The 20,151-nt window shown below is 42.8% G+C and overlaps 1 protein-coding gene across 4 annotated transcripts in view; it reads right to left on the bottom strand.

The window, feature by feature from the left end:
- RIN2 (Ras and Rab interactor 2) overlaps positions 1 to 20,151 on the bottom strand; it is a 163,712-nt gene that overhangs the window by 78,627 nt on the left and 64,934 nt on the right. For all 4 annotated transcript variants that reach the window (XM_025201906.1, XM_025201899.1, XM_014519383.2 and 1 more), the window contains exon 2: positions 10,847 to 10,939. In XM_025201906.1, coding sequence (XP_025057691.1) covers positions 10,847 to 10,939 — 93 coding nt within the window. The remainder of the gene's footprint in view (positions 1 to 10,846; positions 10,940 to 20,151) is intronic.

The following is a 20,151-nucleotide window of genomic DNA, read 5'->3' as shown; positions in this document are numbered from 1 at the left end:
AGGGAAGGACGGCTCTGATATTGACATCTAGTTCTTGGTTTGATTCCCCAGCTCTCTGATCATTTCCCCAGCTCATCCTGGGAGGCACAGGCCCCCAATCTGTGTGCGGGGTTTCAGCAGGCTGCTGCTTCAAACTGGGGCCAGTGGCAGCTGCTTGGCACAGCCTGCCCTGAGCACTGGGAAGACTGTGGTGCTGCTGCTGGCCTCACCCTGCAGCAGCAGCCTGCTGAAACCCTGCACACAGATCCAGGGGCCTGCACACCCCAGGAAGAGCTGGAGAATTGAACTGGGGGCTGGGGAAATATTCAGGTCCCTGAGCATTCCCCCAGTTCCCGATTCAATTCCCCAGCTCCCTGATCTTTCCCTCAGCTCTTCCCAGGGGGCACAAGCCCCTGAATGATGTGCAATGACAGCAGGCTGCAGCTGCCAGCTGGGGATAGTGACAGCTCTGGGTTATTTCCCCAGCCGGCAGCAGCAGCCTGCTGAAACACCACGTGCAGATCCAGGGGCCTCACCCGCCAGGAAGAGCTGGGAAAATTATCAGAGAGCTGGGGGAAGCGATCAGAGAGCTGGGGAATTGAACCGGGAGCTCTGGCTGGCAGGTGGATCTGCCCCAGCTCCAGGAAAGTGCACAGCATCCTGCCAGGCGGAGTGGAGGTGGCGATCCCCACTGTCCCCCGCTGCCCTGTGCTGCGCGGGTGGGGGATGGTAGCCCCTTCTGAGGGAATGAAGCCTGACATTTTCATCCAAATCAGGCAAGAAATGACAAAGCTATAGGCATTTTAGTGAGTCTCCATCATAGACTATGGCCAAAACAGCATTGAAACTCTGAAACAGATTCGGCCGAATTGAAATAGGACAGTGATCCGAAATACCAGAACGAATCGCTGTCCCTTTGAAATGCTGAATCCAAAATGAAACATAGCCATTTTGCACAGCCCTACTGGATATGTCCCTGGTCATGCTTTAATGTAAGATCCGATATAATTTAATTTTCCAAACACATCATTCACAAAAGGGCTGATTCAGATTTCATTGACCTCAAGGACAAGATTCCCACTGCCTTCACCAGGCTCTGGATGAGTCCATATTAACTAGGATTCTGAGAACTTTATTAACAGCTAAGGGGCAAATAAGATCAGAAACCTCAGAAAAAAATTATGTAGCAAGTTAACAGCAGTCATAAGCTTTACATCCATGGACTTGATCTGGAGAAAACTTCTGAAGAGTACTCAAGGCAAACTAGGACCATCTCTGCACAGAGAGATGACTTTCTTGAAAGAGGTGACACTCACAGATAACCAACTACTAGCTGGAAGTAAAAAGCCATCCTCTGGAATTCAAAGTTTAAATGAAGAAAGTTTTTAAAAATGCACTAAATAGTAGCCAGTTTAATGTCAAAAGTGCTTTCTCAGAGGTAATTCAAACAGGAAAAAAACTCTTTTCAGAGTCAAAACCTATAATACCATCATTTAGCCCAGGGCTGGCCAACCTGCAGCATGCATACCACAAGTGGCACAGTCAGTCTGTGTGCATGGCATGCAGCAGATTGAGGTGAGGACAGTTAGCTCAGCAGCAGATAGGGCAAGAAGCAGAAAGCAGAGCAGTAGATAGGGCAGGGAGCACAGAGCAGAAAGCAGAGCAGTGAATTGGAGTGGCAACCGGGAAAGGCACAGGGCTACTTTGTGTTAGGCCTGCTGAAAAGGCTGGCCCAACTGATTTAGCCCATCATTTTTATTTGAAGCAAAGCACAATCATTAGAAAAACTCATATAATAATAATTATGACTTGCAGCCCACAAAGCCACAGTGACACACCATCCCAATATATATATAATCAGTCACACAGACCTCTTCCTTGGTATAATGTTTCCCCACCAAACCTATTTAAAAGCATTATAAAACATATCTCAGTACTAACTGCATACATTCTGAAAATAGAGGAACAAAACAGCAAAGTACAATCTCAAAACCATATTTTATTTTACACTGCAACCCATCATGCTCACTATCAATTGATACATTCAGTCAATGATGCCTGGATACAGCCAGTCCCAGATGCCTAGAAAAAAGTGGCACAGAGGATATCTTCATTTGTATACAGTGACCACAAATAAGAGTTAAACAAATAATAGTGGTTACGGTCTATGTTTTAGATCCTTAGGGACCTTCTATCAGTTGCATAAGTGAGAGCAGTCTGTAGGTTGCTCTGATAGATGCTGGAGTCAAGCAACCCAGAACAGAGAGCCATATCCGTATTTCTGAAGCCCCGCTTCACTGCTTATATACACACACACAGCCTGCACCAAATGGAGGTGAGCTTGGCCACATCAAAGAATGCAAACCCTTCTCTCACAGGCCTCTTTGAGGATCCTGGATTTGTAGAGATAAGTGTTAACACCCATCCAACTGGTAAAAAATCTTAGTGAACAAATGCCAGTAGACTAGAAGACTGCTGTAGGACACCTTAGCTGTATAATACAAATGATTCCTATTTTTGCATAGCAGCCAATTTACCTGCTTTCGTATTATGATGTAGCTACAAGTTCACGGAGAATTTGTGAAACTGCCAACTTCACTATGCTGCGCTTCAATTGTAGTAGCCACTGCAGAACTTTTCTGAGAAAGGCCAAGATCTGCCCTTTAGAAGAGCTAAGAGATTAAAACTAAGATCACTGTTTCTAACCTAGAAATGAGGGCTAATACCATATTTTAGCAGACAACAAATCCCTGTCCATGTTCCTTTCCCCTCCAGCATCTCATTTCTCAATTTTACTGGAGTCTTGCATCCTCTTTGGCATTTTAACTTTTTCCTTCCTGTTTTGATAAGCTGAGTGCAGCAATTCTCAAAGGGCACCCTGTGGAAAGGCTTGGCAAACAGTCAAAGATACAAGCATAATTGGGAGTTTCTATTTGTAAGCTTTTCCCAGTGTCTATAGAGAAGTGAAGTATTCATAGCAGCACGCAGTTATATTCCATTGGTGAGCCAGGAATTTCTAATATCCCCTCCCTCAGACTATTATCACTCTGTTATGGGTCGATAGCTAGTTAATCAAGAGGCAACAAAATGCCTCAGCAAACATTTAATTTCAGGATTGAAAAATATAAACAGGGCAGTGGCTCAGATCCAGAATCAACATGGTTTGAAATGCATTAAGAGTTCAGGAAAGGAACCACAGAGAAGAAGGATGACCTAAGGGTGCGAGTGCTTACCTGAAACTTGGGAGATACCACTCCAATTCCTTGCCCTGCAAGTCTTATTCTGTGGGCAAATCATTTAGCCCCTTGGTAAACTAGGGATAGTGCTGTTGTATTTACTTGAATACAAGACAAATTTTCCCCCCCCCCCAGCTGGCATGGGAAAAAAAGCCCCTCATTTTATAACCTCATATAAGGAAATCTCATTTAATTCACTATCATTAAATTGCTGCTGAAAGCAGCATGTGGTCAGCAATGGAAACCAACTATGAAGCTGATTGAATGCAACCAACACTGAGCATGACTATAAAACACATTGCCCACATTAGGCAAACTTGTTAATAGGAACCCACCACAAGAATAGGTTAGGGAAGCCCATATGAATAAGACATACAGTAGTGCTTCTTAAGTGTAGTCCCCTTCACTACCGCCTCTTTTTCAAGCCATGGTGAGCTATGACATTGCATATAATTCACCCAGGGCATATCTACACAAGATGCTACAGCAACATAGCTCATCGCTATGATGACATAGCATCAGTGGGCATGACCTGTGACACCACCGCTACTGTGTAGTAGGGTGGGAAACAACCCATGCGGCACTGGGATTGTGCAGTACTAGCGGTTACTGCGCAGCCATTGAGTACTGGCTTTAGCCAGTACTCAATGACTGTGCAGTAACAACTGTGCAGTCAGTCCCACATGTAGACGTAGCCCCAGAATCCCTCTGCTGCCCCATCTCCCAGCCTGGGGCATATGATTAGTGTAGTCTATCCTCCATGAGGTGATGCTGGATCAGGTTGCCTTGAGCCTCATCTGCAATAAATTATTGGAGCATCCCAGGACTTATGACAAGAACAACTGGATCCAGTCATTAGTGGGGGCTAATAAGCACATGGATGTTTTGTGGGGGGTAGCTGATGTACACACACAGATATGGAGCAGTGCTGAGCTGTAGGGTCACCCTGGCTTGAAATGCTGTTGACTCTTCTGGAGCCCAGCCCAATGAACTATGTGGTAAATCATGAGCCTTTGGCTTTGGATTAATATCATGCATAAAAAAAAAGCTTGTATTCAGTGGCAGATACAAATTTATTGGGGCCCTGGGCACATACCCGGCTCTCCTCCCTGCTCCCCATCCTCCCCTCCCCCCCACCACGGCCAGAGTGGAGCCAAGTGGAGTGAGGGTGGATGCAGGCTCAGGACCCTCTGCCCTGCTACCTTTGCCCTGGGGGCCCTGCACCAGTTGTACATCCTCTGTCCGCCCAGCAGCAGGGGGGCACAACTTGCCACCTCCACTGCTACTGGGTAGGCAGGGGGCGCACAGCTGGCACGGGGCTCCCAAGGAGAAAGGCAGCAGAGCAGAGAGCCCCAAGTCCACAGCAAGCAGCCCACATCCACCCTGCACACAAATCTGGGGGGCCACATGCTCCCCCATGACTCCCTTAGGGGGTGCCCCCCCTTTGCCTTGTGCCCCCTGGATGAGCTGCCCATGGCTCTGTCCCACTCCCCTCCCCAGCCCTGGATCCTATGCACTGCCCTGGCTGAGCAGCATCCCCAGCCCCACCCTCAGCATGGGGGCCTCCATCTTCTCTCCCCCACACCCTTTCCTCTCTATATACTTACCTGCAGGGAGTTGCTCTCCATGCTACCCAGCTGTATTCCTCGCCACATGGATGCGTGTGGCTGCTCAAGGAAACCCAGGTGTGTAGCTGTCTCCCAATGGAACCCAGGTGTCTGGGGGCCCTTGGGCCTGGGCCCCGAGCCTGAATCTGCCTCTGTACTACAGATAAGCAGATGTCAAATTACTGCTCAAAAGTGTGTTTATGGTGCCTCTGTACTACAGATAAGCAGATGTCAAACTGCTGCTCAAAAGTGTGTTTATAGAGTACCTGTGCTAAAACTTGCAGCAGTTTACAAAAAAAAAAAAGGTAACATGCTTCAATTCTAGATAAATTAAATGCATGGGAACTACATGCAAATTGCTACAGTCATGTTTAATTTTAAGGTTATTCTTTTCAAATTTGCTCCTCACTTCTTTGTGCTCAAGGAAAACAGGGTCTGATAGTAAGGAGAATGGGAAGGGGCTACCAGGGGAAAAAGTTGCAAAGAAGCAGAGAGCAAAGGGCTACTTGACTCCCCCCCACCCCAGATTTATTTTCCCTGCTGTAGCAATAGGAGGAGGACAAATTCAAGGCAAGCCTCCAATAATCAGTTTCTAAACACATAACATAACACATTTATAATTTTTCCATAAATAGAATGTAACTATTGGGGGGTTATCTTATAATCAGGGTCATCTTCTATTTAAGGAAATACAGTACTATTTCCTTGCCTTTATGGGGATGGCAGAATGAACATGGTAAGAAATGTAAGGTAATAAAATTGTATGCAGTGGGCCCTATTTCCAGCACCACAGGAAAAATGTCAACAAGATAAAGACTGCCATTCATTCTTACTTGTTTTTTTCTAGTCAAAGTTGAGAATGGCAAGATACTCCAGACCAAGTTAGGTGTATTTGAGAACTGGACAGTAGGATAGTAGATTGACACATAATGTAAGAGCTTAAGAATTCAGCTCAACTGGGGTAAAAAGCTGTTGAAATGTACAGAACTAGACTTTTCCCTCCAGCTTTTCTGAAAATAACTTCTAAGTATTTCTGATAAGATTAGATACTTTCACTACCAACTCAAACAAAGTTAATTAGCCATGTTAGGCGTGTGATTGTTCACTTGAAAGGAAAAGACTGCTGAAGGTCATGAAGTAAAGATAATGTCTTCGTGTATACAAAGCTGAATAATAATCAGTGTGTGCCACAAAAACATAGAAGCTGAACCTCTTCCCAGATGACCCTGGTTTATTTTTAATTTCCTGAGGCTTGAGTAAGTTACCAGTTCTCTACTTCCAGAAGGGGACTTGAATGGAAGCCTCCAGTTGGGGTTTTTGAACCAAAGCTATATAGACACACATTTTTATCTACATAAAATGAAAATGGTTGGGATTTTCAAGAGAGTTTGAGGTAGCCATATTCCACTAACATTCAGAAATAGTTGGGCATTTAGCCCCCTTAGAATATTTTTAGAATCTCAGTGGTAGTTAGCTATGTTAGCCTGAACTCAGGCAGAAGGCAGGGTAGATTTGTACCTTACAGACTAAGTCAATCAGAAATATATATGCTTTTGTAAGCAACAGCTTGCTTCAGAGTCTGAGAAGGCACGCTTCTGAGCACTGTTCAAAATATCCTTTATTACTTTATTTCTACCATATGCTTTCCATGTTTCACAGCTGCTGCCCATCCTCCCCCAGGTATGAAGAAAAAAGTTCTCTCTCCAACTTATTGAGCCCCAAATGTCAAAGTTAAGAACTTGTTCAAAGTAGAAACAAGTTGGGTATGCTCCCCATCAATGATTCAGCAACACCAGAGCTAGTAACAGTGCAAATGCCAGTGTAAACAACATCAGGTTATCACTGGGCACATCTACACATGCAAATGCTGCAGGGTTTACTCCACAGTAAATTACTCTAGAGCAGGGGTGGGCAATTATTTTGGCTGGAGACCTGTTTAATGAGTTTTGGTGAGCTGTGGAGGGCCGCAAGGGTAGTCCTGCACTTTGACAAGTGCCCTGCCCCCTGGTCGCCATCTTGGAGCCAGAAGTCCCAGCCCCTTACCCACGACCTTTGCCACCAGAAGTTCCTCCCCTTGCCCTGGAAGTACTCGGGGAGGGGGATGCCATCTTGAAACTGGAAAAAAACCCAAATCATATACTAAAAAAAATAATCAAATATCTACTATTACTTTTTTTAAAAAATATTTTTGCCCTGATTCATGTGTGTTTGCATAGTGTATCTATAGGCGATTGTATAATAGCTCAAAATACAGTCTTACTCTTGTATACTGTGGGGGGGGGTAAAGGGGTGTATGTGGGAGGTGTGGTTAGGACGTGGGAGGTGTGGTTAGAGACTCTGTGTGTGAATACTTTAGTGAAAACTAAATGACTACTTTACCTCAATTTTCTGTAAGAACAATGATGTTGACAATGGGGATGGCTGCAACAGAGAAAATTTAGGTTGGAGATTAGGAAGAACTTTTCAACCATGAGAGTGATCAAACATTGGAACAGGTTACCTAGAGAAATTGTGGTATCTCCCTCTTTGGAAGTTTTCAAGAACATGTTGGAGTGACACTTGGCTGGAATGGTTTAGTTAGGAATGATCCTGCCTTGAGCAGGGGGCTGGACTAAGTGCCCTTGTGACGTCCCTTAGAGCCCTACTTTCCTATGATCCTATGGCTGATGCGAGTTAGGGCATTAAAGTGGAAATGGTACTAGAAGGTAGTGGAAGCAAACTTAAGGACCTAATGCATTCAAGTTGTGCAGACTATCTAATCTCTATCCCAGTATTCTGAAAGAACCAGACATGAAATTGTAGGTCTAGTTTTCAATAAATTATAAAGAACTTTGCCAGACTAATCTGCAAGTTTCTGTGATAAGATCATTGATTTTCTAGACAATGGAAATGTGATAGCTTTCAGCTATCTAGACTTCAATAAAGCCTTTGATATAGTGCTCTATGAGGCAGTAATGCTGGAGAAGAAGGGGGTTATCAGAAGGACTGTAAGGTGGGTAAGGAGCTAACTCAAGGGAAGCCAGCTACTAGTCATGAGAGCTCATCATTTGAAAATGACTGAGAAGGAAGAAGAGAAGGCTGCGAGTACACCAGATGAACACAGATAAGGATGAACTGCTGATGTGCTGAAGCTATGAGAAATGCACATACAACCCTTGGATGCATCACCAGAGATATTTCCACTGGACTCAAAGTAATAGTTCCATTATACAAGACACATCTAGATTACTGCCCATATCTCTGGAAACCCCATCCAAGAAAAAATAATTGAAAGTGCAGCAGATGCAAAGAAGGGCTGCTACAATGACTGAGAGAATGGACAGCTTATCATATGAGAGATGACTAGAAAAGCTTGACTGCTTATAAAGACAGCTGGATAATTTTATAAAAAGGACTGTATGACATGGCATGTGCACTAACAGGCTACTAGACTCAGTGATTCAGGAGGTCTCTTCCAGTCCTACAGTTTTATGGGAGCACTGATGCTTGTGTGCATGTGACCAGTTACAGGTGTGGTATGGGGACCAAGTAGGGGGCAGCACATCAAATATCACTCCTCTTGAAAAAGCCTTAGGGTATAGTTTTCCAACATGCAGATCCTGGTGGCGAGAGGCTTTTTGTGGGAAGGATGAAGGGTTAGAAGGATGCAGCAGCTGTGAAATGTATGGAATGCAACTTATTGGGAAGATGGATGGATGTTCAGAACAACGGAAGGAGAGAGGCGAGCAGAGAAGACTCAGCAGGATGGCAGCTGTTAGCCATCCATGAAGTCTTGGCTATTTATTTGTGTAAATTACATTGTTAGGAGAAGAAAATCATTACCATGATTTCTGATACAAGCTGGGAAAACTGTGAAATATCAATCCCCTCAAGCATTAACAAGATAAATCTACAGCAGTATGTCAGCATACTGAGACAGAAATAAATTTAGCACTAACAAGCACCCATAATATTTCAGTCACTACTTACAGTTAATCTCTACTGAGAAAATGTGCAATTCCTACCTGACTGCTACTAACAGCATAAACTGCAGTGTAGAGTGGACAAAGATATTTATTTCATGTTTAAATCTACTCCCTGACCAATCTGTATGACAGCTTACACTACTGGTAGCACCAGTACTGAAAAACGTAAACAAGCCAATAAATAAGACTCACTTGATAAATAAGATACTTGACGCAGTTCATCTGGGTTCTCCCAGTCCTAGCCTGCTGGAGTTCAACTCACTAATAGCCATACTCTACATTTACGCAATGGTAGTGAACCTTTATTAGGGCAAATAATGTACCTCCATGAAACAGTACAGAAAAGGTGCATCTTCACTGCAATGTTAACTCAAGCGTTTCCCCAAGCCCTCCCCCTCAAATATACAGATATAAAACTCACTCATCCAAATTTGGTGCCACTTTCAAACCAACCAAGCCAGCCCATCTGACATTATGGGCTAAAAGCAAGTAAGGCTTTCATTTGGGCTGGTAAACCTATCCCTCTTGCAGTGAAGGTGCAGGCTCATCAATTAAATACCAGTTGTCCTCCAAAGCCTTCCCACACTCTCCCCCATCTATCCAGAAGACCAAAAACTCCTCCTGTGATTGACTAAAGGAGAACTGCAAGCTTGATCTCTGCAGCACAAAGTATCAAGCAAGTCCTAACAACACATTGCAGTCCCCCCAGAAGTCCTAGCAACACACGAGTGAATTCAGCACCCCTGGGAAAGCAGCAGTCCTGGCTATGTTGCTTTCACACCATGCTAGGGAGCACCACAGTGAAGCAAGGCGTGCCCGCTCCCTTCATTCTAAACCAGAAACTGATATAATGTAGCTGCCCTTCAGAGAGCAGAAAGACTGCACCCCAAAGAGCACCCCCAAGACAAAAAGTGTCTTAACACAACACTGTGGCTGGAAAGAGCCTAACATTACATCAGTTTCAAGGTTCAGCTGTACCCAAAAAGGAGAACAGCTAGGTCAGAAAACTCAGTAACTTAATCCTTAACACATTCCCCGGAGGGCAATGGAGATGACACTTTGGCATCTAAATGCAAAAATCACACAGTATTGACAGGTCTACTCTGAGTTATTTGCATTACCTTTTCTTATAAACACAATAACTCACTACTTTTAACTTGGAGTTGGGATTTTCAAAACTGCCTACTGGTTAGCGTCTCATGCCTAAAAATTTATATATAGATTATAATTATACATTTATATATTTATTTCTCATGCCAAAACATTTATATATACATGCCTAAATGTGTGTGTGTGCACACACGCGTGCACGCACGTACATGCACATGTGTAGAAGGTATAGTTTTAAATACCTATTTAAAGTGGAAAAACAACATTTTTGTGCTCAGGTAACAGAAACAATTGAAAAGATTTTCTACAAGTTTTCATAAAATAAATTAAACTAAACATGGCAAGTTTAAACTCAAAAAGAGATTTTTTTTCCAGAAAACTATAAACAAAGGAAACTCTTGATTTGAAAAGGAAGAGTCATAAAACTGTTTTGTAACTTTAACTGCAATAATCCTACTATACAAACTATAATAATGTGGTGACTGTGTATAATGTGTTCATATTGTCACAACCAGCTGCAGAGAAAACCACATATCTACTTTTACACTGAATGCACCATTCCATACAGCGTGTACACACACACTCACCCCCCCCCCCCAAAGAAAATGACAGGACTTTAAGAATACCTCTGATAAAATTTGTAAATTGGTAAGCACTTAACTGTCTCATTTTACATCACAAGCTATTCATCATAATCTGCAATATCAGTTTCACATAAAGCCACGTGCTTGATGTTTGTTTTGGTCTGTTAACTTACAAAACCCCTGAACTGCTGAAGTACTGAAGACAGTACACTTGAAGGTTATCCTAAGGCAAGTTCTCTCAGAGCAGCTTTTTAGTTAGAGCATGAAGAGTCCCTCCACAGCTAGTAGGCAGGCTATCAGCTGCTTTACTTTTCAAATCTAATGCATCTTTCTAGTTATAGAAATAAATAAAATCTTCCTTTTACCTTAAAGAAACTTCCTCTTTTGTCTGGACAACAGGTTTCCGTTGTCAAAGACGACATCTTCCTTAGCAAGACTCCACTGAATGTCTTGAACTCCTAAAAGTAGAGACATTGTTAATGGTTAGTCCAGTCTGTAGGAAATTCCTTTCTAAGCCACAGGAACAGTCACAACAACAGTTCTGCCAAGATCTTTTTTCCATCAACAACACAGTGCCATTTATTTCCCACCAAAGCCCTTACATATCCTTTTAGTCTATTATTTCCTATAAAGTGCACTGTTTCAAAAGACAGTACTACTAGGAGTTCTATTCCTCCCCTTTATGACTGATCCTGTAACGGACTGGATTTCAATGCGCTCATTAAAAAAGAATGCTAAAACATAATGATTGCTTTGTTTGTTTTCTTGACCTCAGCCTAAAGTACAAATAGAACAAATGTTAGATGTCACCACAATCCACTCACAAAGATTACAGATTTAATATGGGTGATTAGGAAGAGGACAAAAATCACCGGCAAGGGAGAGAGAACAAGTTACCATAAATGTAAAAGGGGAAAAAAATTCTATTTGAAGTTAACAAAATAAACATGAACTCTTTTGACTCTGATGTTGAAGAAAAATACAGGAATCCAATTATAAAGAAATTCCATGTTCCACTGCAGAAAAGTAGAATAAAATGTGAGTCATTATCTGGAAAAATGAGATGTCTGCACAAACAGACCTACACCATATGATGAATCAATAAATACTATACCAGATGGGTGAATCTGTAAATATAGTTAAGCTGACAGGTCATTGTAACTCAGGTATGTACACAAACTGAACTAGGTGACAGCTGAACTTTAGAGCTCCTCCTTAGCCATATATCATGGTAAATTAGAATTTTTAATGGTGTTTTACTTGAATTTAATTAGCCCACTCATTTTTCCCTCCAAGTGAATACCTTGCAGTAGCTAAAATGTAATTGGGAGCTTCACCCACTTGTTGCACACTGCACATATTGGATGTACAATCTGTGCCATCCCACAAAAAAACTGGAAGTTTTCATTGGGATACAAATGTAAGTGAAAAAATATAGTGCCCTGAATAGCTTTAAAACCGAAAAGTTTACAGTGGCGCAGCTGCAGATTAAACCTGACTGAAAGTAGTAGCCAAGCCAAAAATTTCTGAGAGAGCTGTTAAAAAAGGAGGGGAGGGAAAGCAAGTATTGCTTTCCTTTACTGGCAGTATTAGAAAGAGCTAGGAAAGGCAATAACTTTCCTCTGTTGTACCCAAGGAAAGCTGGCAACTGAAAGGGCTAAAGAGTGAACGAGCTGCAAAAGGATGATGGGTAAAAGCAGTATTTTCCTTTTCCTTTTAACATATAGCAGGAAGCTTGCAGTTCATCCACCCTAAACCTTTGCCCATTTCTAGAGCTAATCTGAACATAGCAGAACAACAGAGAAGGTTACATTTTTTCACTTATGGGTTCTGGCCAAAAACAGAAGTACTAAGAAGCTCATGAGCAAGTCTGCTTTTCAAGAGGCTTCCAGTCAGAGTTTGCAGACTGCAGGATCTAGGACAGAAGTTCAATAAACTGATTTACCTAAATCAATTAAGTCTGATACAACATCCATTCACGTTTACCTTAAACCGGTTTTGGCTATTTTGAAAGCAGTTTACGTGTACTGAACTTTTTTTGTGTTACAGATTTGAACGGGTTTCTGATCACTTATACCAGTTTATGTATAATTTCTGTCCCTAGCCCAGAGGTTCAAGAAAGGATCTTGAATTCTTCAAGCTTAACCAGACAGAGCTCTACAGGTTTACTCAACAGACAGAAAATAGTGCTACCTTAAAATGATCAGTGCTATCTTAAGACAGTGAATGAAGGACAGCTGAAACAAACCTGACTTGTTTTGTTTACATTTTATTATGTAGAAGTCTGTAAGGCACTCTCTGCTTCCTCTCCAAATTTCATATGGGTGATTCTGGTAAGGAAGAACATGGGTTCAGGAGTGATACCATATTGTCTCGCATACAACACATACCATTTTTCCAAAAAAAGATCTGCTGGAAATTGGGTTGTGCATTTTAAGTAAGGAAATATAGTAACAATAGCTTTTGCATCAGGAGCCTCTGCAGGGGGAAAGACAAAGTAACACGTGCTACACAAGGCGGTAGCACAGTGAGTATGCAGGGCTCCATAGCTGCCAGCTGTGGACATTTTCTCTTCCCCTAGGCAGAGCCTCATGCTGCTAAAAGTTGCTGCTGACTCAGCAGAAGCCTCTGCCTTGGCACCCAGGCTTGGGTCCTCTGTATTTCCAAAGTGGAGATGAGCTCCAAGTGCCAAAGCAGAGCTCCCCCCTGAAGCAGCTGGGTAGGCCCTGAGCTGTCTCTGCAAATGCTGCCGGCTAAGACTGGGCCCTCAGCTGACTTTGCAGGCACTGCTGGCTGCCCACCTTGCTCAGCTGAAGAAGAGAAGAGAGGGTGGGCAGTCTGCCTCAGCCAGGAGCACCTGCGGTGTCCTGCAGCTAATGGGTTAACAGTTAGTGGCAAAGCACACACCATGTCGCACTAAGATCAGCGGTAGACTACAGGCACTGCACGTGGCCACTGAGGACGCTATCGCATGGCTCAGCGATTATGCACATGCTGAATGAATGAGTGGGTTAACAGAGCAGCCACACTGTTTTGCTCTTCCCCTACTGCAGCTGCTTGTTTTCCCTGGGTCCCCTGGGAAAATACTGTACTTACCAGTATTTTCAATGAAAGATTTCTGAAAGGCAGAATGCAGGAAGAAAAAACAAACACAAGGTGTCTATCTTATTTGGGGGGAGAGGAAAAGCGAGGGGCATACTGTATGTAAGAGAATATGGTACTTGGACAAATCATTTTTGTTTTTTTGTGGGACTCATTTCCCCATCTGTTAAATGGGAATAGGTGAGGGTGGGAATGGCAATTCTGTTTTGTGGAAATTAAGAGACTTCAAAATCTTTGTTCTGATTTAGAAGGAAAACAAAAACATCTCAAACTTATCCACAAAGCAGAAATAGAAAAACAAAAAAAATATTGATCAGAAGTTACACATTTTGTTTCAGTGCTATAGGAATGAAGTGTGGCCTGAGGAGGAGCCAAGAAGCATCAGGGCTTTCAGCTCCCTCTCAGCTTGCCAGGTGGGCTGCCAAGGATCTGGGAGGTCAGAAAGCTGGCCTCCCCAGCAGCCCATGGTCTTAGGTGGAATGCAAAGGGCTGGGCAGGCAAGCTGGCAGGAAATCAGGCAGGTTTCCAATGGAAATTGGTACCTGGTCAAAACCAAACTATATCAACACAATGTTTTGATTTCAACTAACTGGCAAATTTCAATTGAAAAAAAGTTACATTGGAATTTTTTATGAATTACTACCCTAATACCCGTCTTCTACACTTCATCTGGTTTGTCTATTTAGACTTCAGGACAGTGTCTAAGTAGTATATCTACAATACATAGCACAGTGGAGATTCTAGGCCAGTGGTTTCTTTCACATTTCTATGTAAAAACTTCTATTCTCCAAAACAGATCAGATGAGCTGCACTAGTTGGTAACTGTGCATCATACTGACTTTGGCAAACAGGTTTCAGTGGTTGACTGTGTCATATGCTGCTGAGAGGACTACAAACATTGAAGCTGTTATCATCCCAAATCCACATTCTATATGCTGGGTGATGTTTAGTATTTGACCAGTGCAGGACCTGCCTGGTCTAAATCCAACTTGTTTTGGTGTTAGATGTTGTTTGATACGAGATGAAAGGCAACTGAGAATAAGGTTTTTGTAAAGCTAATAAAGAGGGCACAGAAGTAACATTGGTCTAAAGTTCTCTGGGCCACACACATCCTTCCCTGGCTTTAACAGAGTATTACATGGGCTCATTGCCATAGTTTGGGTATTCTAAGGGTTGATAAGCAATTATTAAAAAGGTGTAATACCTATAACTTGGTTGCAGGATCAAAGTGCTTGATCTGTTCTTTGTATATGTCATTGAGTCCAATTACTTTGCCATTCTTCAGCTGACTTATTCCGGCATCAAGTTGATCCATTGTTGTATGGTGTGCTAAAATGATTTTTCTCCAGATCAGTTTGCCATCTAATCTGTATTTTGAGCTGTTTGTTTGAAGCTTTACCATTAAGCAAAAGCTGGTGAGCTGTATTTTCTTTAGGTAGTGACTCAGCTTGCAAATGGACAACCATACTTTCCTGCTAGTGTGGGTCATATCTATTCCTTCAATCAATTTTTTCCATTTCTGTCGCACTTCTTCTTGGAGCTTGCTAGTTAGGGCTGTCCTTGCCAAAATAGTGTTTTCTGAGAAAGTGTCTCTGAAACATTTGCTGATTTTTTTTGTATTGAGCTGCTAGTATGGGAGTAAGCCCTGGTATATACTTAGTTCTGCATCCTTGAGTTATATACCTTTTGGAGGTTTTGCACAGTGCATTCACAAAGAGGTCATAGTTATCTGAGATTGGTTCGATGAGACAAGGTATTTAGCAGAATTTGCAGATTTGCTGGAATCTGACCGGGGCCACGATGTGAACACTTCTGTTGCGGCCGTTATAGCAACTGGAAGACATTTTTACATAGAACTGCGTAAGAAACGATGCTGCTGGAGACAACAATGTAACGGCGTCCTACAGAGTAACGTGCTAACACAGATCCTTTTTAATATATATACCAATGACCAACCCACACGGAGTAATACAAGGAGCTTCATATATGCTGATGATCTATGTGTGCACCATGTCGCAAGAAAAGGAGTTTGCCACTCTCGAGAACAGACTGACTTGTACTGAGCAACCTCTCAGATTACTACAATAAGAACCAGCTTCACACCAATCCCACCAAGATACAGGTCACAGCTTTTGACCTACACCATAGAGAAGCCAAGTGGAAATCAAACATCACCTTGGATGGAAACCCACTGACTAATCACCTGAACCCTGTGTCCTTGGAGAAGACAAAAGGGAAAGTCAGTGCCCACAACAACATACTTCAAAAGTTGGTCACCTCAAAGTGCAGAATGAACCCAGCTACATTATGAACCACTTATTGTCTCGTGTTGCTTCACTGAAAAGTTTGTATGTCCAGTATGAGAACGATCAGTTCATGCCAAGAAACTAGACCCAGTTCTAAATGACAGCCGTTATGAAATAACACCTAATGGCTAAAACCAATACCAAAGGATAGCTTGTACTTACTGATATCAGGAGAAAGGTAGAGAGCCAAAAAGAAAGATCATGTCAGATGAAAAACCCCAGGCATCCACTCTATGGTCACAGAGAAGTAACTAAACGGCTTAAAGCGCAAAAGAGTTTTGTGACCAGTGTTGCACCATTGGACATGACAGCTGACAGGGTGCAACTGAGGTTATGGAAGGAAACATTACACACAATCAGGTGCTCTGAAATGGACCTGGGACCCTCAAAGGACCTTCCCAAGGGGGCTGATCTAGACTGGTCAACATGGCAATGCTTGAATTGCCTGCATACGCAAACTGGAAGATCAAAAATAAACATTATCAAATGGGGTTACTTTCATGACATGAATATATTTGAGTGTGGTGATGTGCAGACTATGGAGCACCTGCTCATTTGCCAACTCCTCGGTGAGACCTGTATGAAGGAGGACCTTGCTGCAGCAATGGAAAGAGGCATTGCTTGTGCACAATTCTGGAACAACATCTAGTTTATGAAAAGGACACGAGAAGAAGGTAGTGGCCAGTGGTTCTCAAACCTTTCTTAGATTCAAAGCACCTCTTGTCAGACACAAGGCGCCCCTCCATAAATTGTGTGAACTGAATGGTACCTTACTTCAAAAATTAGTTTCTTACAGGGCTTACCTCCTTGCAGGGGAGCAGCAGTGGGGGAGGAGGAGCAGCTAGGCAGGAAGAGTCTGAGTCTGACCATATTTTCTTATCTCCTCACACCTTGTGCATCTCCTCATGCTTCCCGCAACACCCTTCAAAAGATCTCATGGCAGCCCAGGGTCCTCCAACACCCTGGTTGAGAATCACTGTTCTAGGCATTACCAGAGCACTAATAACGAAGCACAGATTCAAACCAAACATACTTAGAGGTTCAGAGGAAAAAGAAGCTCCAAGATTTTGATAAACCTTTGCTTCCATGCACAACTCAGGGGAGCTAAGTGGAAATTCTCAGCTCTCCCATACATCCTTCAAGCTCTGACTCCTAGTGCTCCAAAGCTTTGTGCAGGGTATCAGAAAAGAAACTTCTGATTACAAAGTCAGGTGCTTGTCTTCACTACCAAGTGAATAGGAGGTATAGTTCAAGTATTCCTGGTAAACTGCCTCCTATCCACATATAACAACTCATCACTTATAAGTGGCCATAATAATGTGAGGTGGCTTAGACAATTGGTGCACAGGGCACATCTTAAGTGAGCTTTCCCTAAAGCATCCCTACTCATCCTTGCAACAGTGCCTGAGACAGAAGGAACAAATAAGCACCAACATTGAAAAATGAGTAAACATGGTGTCAAGAGTTTCAGCCGGCACTGAAGCCTATGAAGCTAAATGGATTTATAGCTTTGGAAGATGGGATCCAAAGTGGAAAGTCAACAAACCAAAATATGAAAAAGAAATATTCTATTTCCTCAAAAACTTCCTTCATTTACAATAATCTGAATGGGTTTCATCTAACAAGCATATATAAAGTGAAATTAAAATGGAAGTGTAATTTTTAACTCATTGCTGTCCCTTTAAAGGCAACACCACATTCACCTTCTTTGCAGCACCAGAAACTTCAGTAGAGTTACACTGACATTTATAAGCTATGTAATTTAGTTATACATGAATCTCTACACATCGTGAATAATTCCATATGAAAAACATAGCCCCTTTACAAGAAATCTAATTGATGGTCTTACCAGATTTACATCTTTAAACAGCTTCTTTGATGACCAAATAAGACTGAACCAAAATTTTGTTTTTATTTCTGGTATCTTTGGAAGTAAAAATTATTTAAAAGTAATATTATAAGATTTCATATACTTATTCATAACAGCATACCCACAGAGGAATATTAACTGTGTTACAAATACCTAGATATCAAAATTTGCAGTGCAAAGACCAATCAAACCACTGGATCTAGCAGTAAAGATGTTAGACCCATTATAAATAACATCTCAAACACCAGATAACTTCACACGTTTCTTGCTGGATATTTTAAGGCTGTAAGTTTTTCTATGGCTACTGTTATTTATGTAATATTATAATAATTTGTATCACCATAACACAAAAGCTACAGCTGAGATCAGGACCCTGTCATGCACCCAAACCCAGTAAGAGTTGCCCCATACTTCCAATAGCTTAAAGTGTAAATAGAAAACACAAAGAGTAACAGAGGAAACAGGCAGGAAGTGACTTATCCATGGTCATGCACCCAATGAAGGGCTAAGTTAGGAACAAAATCTAGTCCCGCTTGTTCCTAATCCAGTCCCTTAATATTAGATCACTGCTGTCTCCCTAACGTCATATATTTTAATGATTCACTTTATTATAAGTTGTATTCAACTACTGAAGCTAAACTATTAAAAGTCTCACAATGATAATGAGCATCAAAGAAAAGGATATGATATAGGATGTCACCATCAGTTTTGGAGATCCTTCACAGATCTATATCATATGAAGAACAAACTTATTTTGAAGGCGATGTCTACATGCACAAAAGAAGTGGAGGAAACCCCCCTCCATCTTTTAGCCCAGGGGTGGGCAATTATTTCGGCTGGAGGGCCGCTTAATGAGTTTTGCTGAGCTGTCGAGTGGCGCATGGGTAGCTCTGTCCCTTGACAGGTACCCTGCCCCCTGGTTGCCATTTTGGGACTGCAAGTCACACCCCCTAACCTCTGACCTTTGGCACTGGAAGTCCCTCCCCTTTCCCCCAGAAGCACTCATTTTGGGAAAGGGGTTTGTCATCTTGGAACCAGAAAAAAAACAGGTTATATACTAAAAATCAAACATCTACAAAAGCATATTTTAATTTTATTTCAAAAATATTTTTGTCCTGATTTGTGTTTGTTTGTATCATATAGATATAGATAGAGAGCGAGGTGATTGTATAATAGCTCAAAATGAAGTCATGATCTGTGCATAACAGTGAGAGGGGCTGGGCTGCCAGCTCCATCACTCAGGGCTCCTCCCAGAGGCGCATGGCTTAGGCGGAGAACCCAGGAACTGCATGCAAGCCTCACATGATGAAAGCCAGACAGACCCTGTGCCCCTGCCAGCCCAGGCTCTGTGCTCCTGCTGCCCTGTCCTGGGTCCTTACTGGCCCCAGGACACCAGTGCAGAACTCGTGCTCCTGTCCAGCTGCTGAGTTGCTCCTGCCTGCCATCACCGTTGCCATTGCTCCCCACCCCCCACCTGCCTGCTGCCACCACCACCACTCTTACCCCCATCTGCTGCTGCTCCCTTTTCCCTGCCACTTCCTAACTTCCCACCCGCCGCCCCCCTTCGCCTCTCTCCACCCACCTGCCGCCACCACCACCCCTGCCTGCACCCATTGCAGCCACCCCACCTGCAGGGCTCAGGTCAGGGCCATCCCCTGGGTGAGGGTGGGAATGCAGTGTGAGCTGCCCCTGTGGGAATGAGCAATGTTAGGCCCTATGTGTGTACAGCAGCAGCAGCCCAGGGCTTGGCCAGATACAGTGAACTGGTAGGCACCCACCTACATGCTGGATGAGACTGGCTGGCAGGCTGGATGTAGCCCACGGGCCATATTTTGCCTTCCCCTGTTCTAGCCCATTGTCTAGTCATTTAGGGTACTTGCCCAGAAAGTGAGAGACCCGAGTACTAGGCCTCCTCAGCCAGAATGGGTCTGAACACCATCTCAGTAAAGCATCCTAACAACCAGGCCACCAGCAAAAGCAATAGCAAGAGCCTCTTTCACACATTCAGTTGAAGCCGGACCACTGAACATTCAAGAGGGAAGAAGCAATGGGGCCAAAAGGAAAGCATACAACTGTGTGACATTGTGGTCATGGGAGAAGGGCACTGCCATGAAGAGATAAAAACCCTAGGTATTCCATTTCTATTCCCAACCTAAAAGTAACAAAAAAGCTTGCAAAGGTGATAGTTACACATACTGGGTAAGCTGTATGCTATGGTCATTCACACAGGGTATTATTTTCAGTCTTTATATATTTTTTTTAATTTAATTGTATTTTAAGATGATCTTTCATACAACATCTTTATTTTCTTTAACTCTTAAAAAAATATCAAATAAAAACTCTTAATTTCTTCCCCTACTCTACAGCTTCAATCTGGTTTTTATGTTTCAGG

The sequence above is a fragment of the Alligator sinensis genome, unplaced genomic scaffold, assembly GCF_000455745.1.
Source record: "Alligator sinensis unplaced genomic scaffold, ASM45574v1 scaffold140_1, whole genome shotgun sequence".
Taxonomy (NCBI): Eukaryota; Metazoa; Chordata; order Crocodylia; family Alligatoridae; genus Alligator; species Alligator sinensis.
The sequence above is the reverse complement of the archived record's forward strand: the minus strand, read 5'-3'. Positions and strand labels throughout refer to the sequence as shown.